Genomic DNA, 8,072 nt, shown 5'->3' on the forward strand with positions numbered 1-8,072 from the left:
GTTATGTCGATTATGGGATGCCCTGTTGGTCGTGAAGCCCAAGCGTATGTTGAGAAACGGGATGAAAAGCGAATCTTACGCTCTGAGCGGCGCGTAAGTGATGTCGTTAAACAAGCCAGGATTGACTCAAGAGCTGAACAATCTGCTTTAAAAGAGTTTCACGAGGAAGAGGAAGGAATACTCTATGGACCAGGCATCGCCGATTGAGAGTAAGTTGATATTTTAATAGTTTTTAACGGACTTGAAACTTTAAACGCGTTTTTCTCAAAACTGTGTTTTTCAAACTTTCCTCCATTGTATCTCAGAAACGGCTGGACCGAATTACTTGAAATTTACAGGGCACACTCAATATATGTAAACGCATGGAATGAACTATTATCAATCGAAAAATTTCAAAAGTTCGATTTTTTTAATAGCAAAAAACAAAAAAAAAAACGCCTAATTTGCAACTTTTATTTCAAATGTCTATCAAAAATCCAATTTTTTTTATATTCATTTGATTATAGGTCATTCCGTGCTTTTAAGCCTACAAATTAAAACGCCGTTTTTTTTTTTTTTTCAGATAAGCCGATCAGCCGGAATCGTGGAGGAAGTGGGAGCTCTTTTTTTCGAGGCGGGGGTGTTCAGAGCGCTGTAACTCTAGTTTGACTGAATATTTTTAGCTGAAATTTTATATTTATACTGTCCAAATATGTGTTAATAAATGATAAAAAACTTGAAGCTCTAAATATTTACTGGTCGTAGAAAAAAAATCCTAAAATATCCCTAAAAAACAGGCCGTCACATAGGAAGACCCCCTTAAAACAGACCAAATAGTCAGCATGTATTAAATACGGTGTGGCGAAAGTACTTTCATATGCGGCAACACCGTTGCCTAGTTACGATGCAAACAAGAAAAATAACAGCATTGTCATTCGGGCCCAATCCTTTACTTGTAGTTGCTTGTATATGATTGTAAATATATTTGTCATGTGTGTTGTAGATATGTACTATCTACAATATACACACACAAATAGCTACAACGTATTTATACCTACCTGCTGCAACAAAGAAACACCATTTAAATATGAACCACCCATTACCAACCACGATTAAATCAGGCACCGCCATAGCTAATAAAACTATGTAGAAACTAGTAGAAAGAAGCATTCTGATTTTTTCGGTTTTCTACATTAAAGATGTTAGACTAGACTGGCTGGTATGGCAGATGTGGTATGTTTGAATATTTGAAAAGAGAGTATGTTTTGTCATCTTGTCTGCCTTCGTATTCATGTATCCGTATATCTATTTTTATAATAACAATATAAAACATATCTATATTGTTGTATTAAACATATTTTTTATATTATTTTCTCTTGATCAGAAATATATTTCTGTACATCTATTATTGTAAGTTATTTACCAGTACACAACTAGGTATAGTTACTTTGTTAAAGTGAGAAGTTAGGAAGACTGCAACTTTTTTACGGATACATGTTGCTCCAGTACAGGTTACCAGTTATCGTGTCTGTTTTTCCTCTTATTTCACATCGACGCAATTTTGATACCGTTTTCACTTTCGGGTAATGTCGTCCGAAACGTTGATAGGTATACTTAGACTACCTTCAGCGCCATATTAGCTTAGTAGCAAGAATAGTAAATGCTCATGCTTTCACTGCCTGAACACGATACAGAGAAGAAAACTAATTTAAAAAAATTACACAACTTCTCGACCCTGGATCATAACAATAACTAACTTCACTGGCCCAAGGTTAGAAGGAAATCAGACTAGAATTAAAGAGGGAAAGAAGAATTTGGCATGGCCCTAGAAAGAATTTGGCACAAGCCCCGACCAACGCGGCGTTAAACCAAATCTCCGTCACATGTGCTGTACACAGAGTGAAGCCGCGCTGCGTTGTTAGTATTCCACTCTCGACATTTTTAATCAGAGCTCTTATATGAGTAGATATATAATTAGGTGTAAAGTATGTATGATAATAATAAGAAACAAAGAAGTATGGAGATAATAAAAATATTACTTTGTGGTCGTTGCTATCAAATTGAAATGTACCTACTTGTACACTATCCAGCATCCAGTATCTTACAGAGTCATACGGAGAAGATACGTAACATTTGTGAGGCATATCGTTGTTTTCTGTCATTAGTGAATTATTTATTAATAACTACATAATGGTATGTTTTAATTGTAATTTAGATTTAATTAAAATTATTTAATAAAAGGAATACCTCGGCGCAATGTAATTTTTCTAAAAATAAATATAATAAATACCGCTATTGTAAAGCAAAAATGAATCTATTACTATAGTAAGTACGAAATGAATTTTTATAAATCAATACTTTTTAATATACTGATTACAAATTAAAAAAAAAAAATCTCTCTGAATAGTTTGTAAAAATAATTCTTTAATATTTCATTCATTATAATAATGTAGGTACCTAACTATTTATGCATAATAATATCTAGATGCTGCACTAGGAACTTTGTGGGTAGATGGAGCGAACTGTGTACCATATCCTCAATCTTTAATGTTCTTTTGTTATTTGTTTTTTTATAGGTGGTATTTACGGCAAAGGGATTAATGCCTCCAGTTTTCACACCAATTAACGAGGACCAAACTGTGAATTATTCAGCTATACCTGGATATGCCAAGTATTTAGCTGATGCCGGCATCAAAGCTGTTTTAGGTAAATATATTTCCACGATTGTAATCCCAAATGGGATTTGCACAGAATTAGTCAATTGTGTATTGTGATGAATGTAATGAGACGTGCTATTCAAATTCGAGCATGTAAATTGCTGAGGCCATTGTTGGTAATGTGGACTGATGATAATATTGCTAGCAATATACCATATCAGGTTGACCTCCACGCGGTTCCCTCTGGAAACTGGATAAATTCTTGGTGAATTTATCATGATGGGCTAACTGACCTAATTTTATGCTTCATATACATTTGATTAACATCTGACTAGTCGTTTTGAAGTTATCCATAATAATGCGATTGTTCAGGCTACGAGAAAATATAAAACTTTTTTCGTGACTTCAACATGCGTATCCTTATGAACTTCACAGTTGGTGGCACAACTGGCGAGAATATGTCCCTTAATGTAGAGGAAAGGAAGAAAATAGTGGATATATGGGTAAAGGAAGGAAGGACCTTGGGGCTCCATATCCAAGTTCAAGTTGGCGGTGGTCCCTTGAGAGATGTGCTTGCATTGGTAAGATAAAAGTACTGGCAGCTTTATAATTTTTTTATGTAATCGAAAACGAATTGATTATATTCGGTGCATATTTTTCTTGTTTATCCTCAGCTCGAGGGCATTTGGAACAATATGTTTTAGATCAAAATACACATTTTTTTTTATTATTTCTGATAGTTTCTAGCTACATAACATGTAAATATGCATATTTATATTATCTTTACTATGGTTGAATTAATAAATCTCATCTTATTTATTGCTAATATAGACCAGTTGAGAACAGGACTGGTTTCCCTCGAGGTGGCTGATCCCAGATTTCTCTGACTGAAGGAGTTTTATGAATTATAACTTGTTCATTTATTTCTGCCGTTACCAGGAAACTTCAAGTCAAGCTGTAGTATTAAATGTTTGTATAATTATTACATATAAATTAATCAGTTTAAATTCTATGATTATATATATACTAGATTTTGCCCGCGGCTTCGCCCGCGTTAAATTAACCCCTTAGGGGTGGAATTTATCAAAATCCTTTGATGCCTACGTCATAGTAGATTTATGCATGCAAAGTCTCAGCCCAATCGGTTTAAAATTTACAAAGTTTCATACAAACTTTCATCCCCTATTTTATCCTCTTGGAGGTAGAATTAATCAAAATCCTTTCTTAGCGGATGCCTACGTCATAACATCTACCTGTATGCCAAATTTCAGTCCGATCCGTCCAGTGGTTTAGGCTGTGCGTTGATAGATCACGATGTCACCTTTGAGTTATATATATTTAGATCTACGATTATATAGCAATAGTTTTTATAAGATACTTATTGCATGAAATAGTTATATTGTTATCGTAATTATATATAATTATTATTTAAATCAGTGGTATGTTGACAGATGCTGTAACTTTATCTTGTTTATTTCCCAGCAAATTGATAACTTATTCTTTCCATAGTTAGATAATACACAAATATTGATAATGTTGCTCATTTATTGTTATCAACTGTTTACTTTCTAGATTTTAATAATTGACACCTTGAAAATGTCTCTGGGTTAAAGATATTTTCGAGAAAAATAATTGTTAGGTACAAGTTTACAGATAAACAAAATGTGCAATCAAATTTATATTTATCCAATTATGTATTTTATATGACTACTTATTATAGACATACCTCTAAATATTTATTAAATAACAACCATTTTTTAATAATGTATGTGACATTATTAAAAATGGTTGTTGTTTAATATGTTTTAAATGAGACTTGTATGAGTTTGTATATTAACAGTAATTTGGCGTACAATAATTGGTATTTAGGGTGTTCTTGAACATTTATATCTTTTTTATATTATAAATGCGAAAGTTTGTGAGTATGGATGGATATTTGTTACTCTTTTACGCAAAAACTACTTAACGGATTTTGTTGAAACTTTACAGTGATATCTATAGCTTATACATTAGAATAACAAATAATATATAATAAATTAAAATAAAATAGGCTATATTTTATATTGAAATTTAACGAGAGTGAAACAGCGGGCATAGCTAGTAGTTAATAAAAAGAGAATTAAAAAGAGAATATCATTCTTGACAAATAATATCAAAATAGGTTAATAACTATATTAGACATGAATACTTAAGTATTAATATTAGATATTAATACTTAATAAACATTTTTACTAATATTACTTAATATACCTACGAGATATTCGATGTTAAGGAATAAAATAGTACAGGAACAGAACTCCTCAATTCAATTCCATGACGGTAAATATTACGATATTGCAACGATTAATTATATTTCAGGCACAGTATTCCCAGGCGGTGGGCGTGAATTCACTTCTCACTCTGCCAGAGTTATATTTTAAGCCCCAAACCGTTGATGAACTGGTCCAGTATGTTGAACTAGTCGCAAAAGCAGCCCCCAAATTACCTGTATTATATTACCATATACCCAGCATGAGTAAAGTTGAGAGTAAGTATAACAAATAATAATATCTCTGAAAAATTCACACCACGCCATCTAGTCTTCAGAAAAGTAACTAATTCATTTACCTAAAATGAAATGACGTTTGTTGGTTTTGTTAAAGCTTGAGAACGGTTGGACCAATTTGGCTAATTTTGATTTTGAAATATTTGTAGAACTTCAAGGAAGGTTTAAATGGTGAGAAATATGAAGAAATTCAATGGAAAGTAGTAACAACTACAATTTTCCTACACAGACTGTACATACCTATCAAACAGGGTGCATTTAGAAATTTATTATTTTATTTTATTATTTTATATTATTTAATTCTGATACCGAAAGGAGTTCGCAGGGTCAGCTAGTAATTTATACTATTTTTAGTTATTGTTATTATATTCATATTCAATACAAATAATGCATTGTCGAATATTTTAAATTCAACCTAATATTTCCAGTTAATATGCCAGCATTTGTAAAAGCAGCTACCGCGCGTATACCCAATTTCAGAGGTCTGAAATTTACTTCTAACGACCTTAGTGAAGGCGCGCAAACACTAAAGGCATTGAAGAAGGATCAAGAAATATTTTTGGGGGCCGATACGGTGAGTGTAGTTTAATGTTTTGTTTTATTTCCGCGAAGTTCCTTAATCTACGTAGGTACAAAAAGGTTTCAAATCATAGTTTTGTTGTTTTTATGTTTGAATGTTACGCATTATTTATATTGATTCGTTTTGCATTTAATAGGATATTTCCGTGTTAATTCATGCTTAATATATATATTTCTGGAATATAATATTAAAATATAGACTGCACTGCAAGTTTAAAATAATGTCTTTAAAAACAGTAAAAATATCGTCATTAAAAAGGCTTTGTTACTTTAAAGTTTTAAATATTTTGCAGTTACTGGCGCCAGCAGCTCTTCTAGGCATAAAGTCCAGTATCGGCACCACCTTCAGTTTGTTCCCGCAGCTAGCTCAAGATATACTGGTTGCCGTGGAAAGTAAAGATATCGCCAGAGCTAGGGAATTGCAAGATGTACTTAGCTCCGCAGTTGACGCTCTCACGGCAGAAGGCAAGATGATCAGAACTCACAATTTTTTAAAACTATTTTTTAAAAATAATTTAAACCAACGATGTTAAATATAGCATAATGGTATCTATCTATATGAAGACTATAAGATTGATATTAAAATACTTTATTAATATGTTTAAGGCTGATGCGTTATTTAAACTTTACAATCAAATTTATTAAGTATAATTTTATATTCATCTTTTGTTAAATATTAACAATTATAGAAACTCTACCTATATGTGACGCAAACAGTATAGTAATAGAGGAACGGTATGAATATAAAATGAATGGGGTATAAAACAGCATAGAATATACTCATGGCAGATAGATAAAGGTTCAGTTATAATTTAGAACAATACGATTCAATGTGAGTAAACCTTAGATACAAATGAGATTACAAAAAAATGGTTAAATGTGCATGTCTGTGCTAGAATTATGCCTTTAAAAATGTGTGTTTTATTTTTAATATAATTTGTACGTATGAATTCAGGTGCATGGGTGCCGACAATGAAAGCTGGTATGGAGATAGTGTCCGGTATCAAGGTTGGTCCACCATCCTTACCACAGAGGCCCATCTCACCTGAAGCCAGACAAAGAATCGCTACTAAACTGCGAGCCTTGAAATTGGTTAAGTAAATGTGAAATCCGTGCTGCAAATGGAATATCATTTCTATGTCTATATATATAAGGCTCAATATGTAAACAATTTTGTAATTATATAAATAATTTAATAAACAATTTGGATATACCAAACAGCACCATCTAGTTTTAAGGGGGTCTTCCTATGTGACGGCCTGTTTTTTAGGGATATTTTAGGATTTTTTTTCTACGACCAGTAAATATTTAGAGCTTCAAGTTTTTTTATCATTTATTAACACATATTTGGACAGTATAAATATAAAATTTCAGCTAAAAATATTCAGTCAAACTAGAGTTACAGCGCTCTGAACACCCCCGCCTCGAAAAAAAGAGCTCCCACTTCCTCCACGATTCCGGCTGATCGGATTATCTGAAAAAAAAAAAAAAACGGCGTTTTAATTTGTAGGCTTAAAAGCACGGAATGACCTATAATCAAATGAATATAAAAAAATTGGATTTTTGATAGACATTTGAAATAAAAGTTGCAAATTAGGCGTTTTTTTTTTGTTTTTTGCTATAAAAAAATCGAAGTTTTGAAAATTTTCGATTGATAATAGTTCATTCCATGCGTTTACATATATTGAGTGTGCCCTGTAAATTTCAAGTAATTCGGTCCAGCCGTTTCTGAGATACAATGGAGGAAAGTTTGAAAAACACAGTTTTGAGAAAAACGCGTTTAAAGTTTCAAGTCCGTTAAAAACTATTAAAATATCAACTTACTCTCAATCGGCGATGCCTGGTCCATAGAGTATTCCTTCCTCTTCCTCGTGAAACTCTTTTAAAGCAGATTGTTCAGCTCTTGAGTCAATCCTGGCTTGTTTAACGACATCACTTACGCGCCGCTCAGAGCGTAAGATTCGCTTTTCATCCCGTTTCTCAACATACGCTTGGGCTTCACGACCAACAGGGCATCCCATAATCGACATAACTTTTAAAATACCTTGAAAACCTTCATTAAAGATAATAACTGCTAAGTAGCTAGCAATTCCAACAACTTTGGGACCAGAATGAAGATGTTTAGGAGCGAAAGTCCAAATCAAAGAATTCAAAGATTCGTTATTGTTTTGTGTCTCTGCTCCTAAACAACGAATTAATAATTCGTCTTTCGAAAAATCTTCTACTAAAGTTTTACATATAACTATTTCAGAGATTGCAGCAAATACAGAAACAAACTCCAAAATGCAATATGCGAAATTCGAAGCGATGGG

At 32.6% G+C, this 8,072-nt stretch overlaps 1 protein-coding gene across 2 annotated transcripts; it reads left to right on the forward strand.

Annotated features, from left to right (window-relative positions):
* Positions 1-1,185: 1,185 nt before the first annotated feature.
* On the forward strand, positions 1,186-6,977 carry LOC131843119 (N-acetylneuraminate lyase-like). Of its 2 annotated transcripts, XM_059191724.1 has the most exons (8): positions 1,186-1,212; positions 1,756-1,896; positions 2,556-2,685; positions 3,072-3,217; positions 4,995-5,163; positions 5,610-5,755; positions 6,054-6,225; positions 6,716-6,977. In XM_059191724.1, exons 1-8 carry the CDS (start codon positions 1,201-1,203, stop codon positions 6,859-6,861), a joined length of 1,062 nt encoding a protein of 353 aa, XP_059047707.1. In that variant the 5' UTR covers positions 1,186-1,200; the 3' UTR covers positions 6,862-6,977. The 2 variants fall into 2 exon arrangements, with proteins under 2 accessions (XP_059047707.1, XP_059047712.1); XM_059191729.1 differs by lacking the exons at positions 1,186-1,212; positions 1,756-1,896 and adding an exon at positions 2,064-2,172.
* The last annotated feature ends 1,095 nt before the right edge of the window (positions 6,978-8,072 follow it).

The sequence above is a fragment of the Achroia grisella genome, unplaced genomic scaffold (assembly GCF_030625045.1).
Source record: "Achroia grisella isolate CSIRO2021 unplaced genomic scaffold, CSIRO_AGI_Agris_v1 utg1086, whole genome shotgun sequence".
Taxonomy (NCBI): domain Eukaryota; kingdom Metazoa; phylum Arthropoda; class Insecta; order Lepidoptera; family Pyralidae; genus Achroia; species Achroia grisella.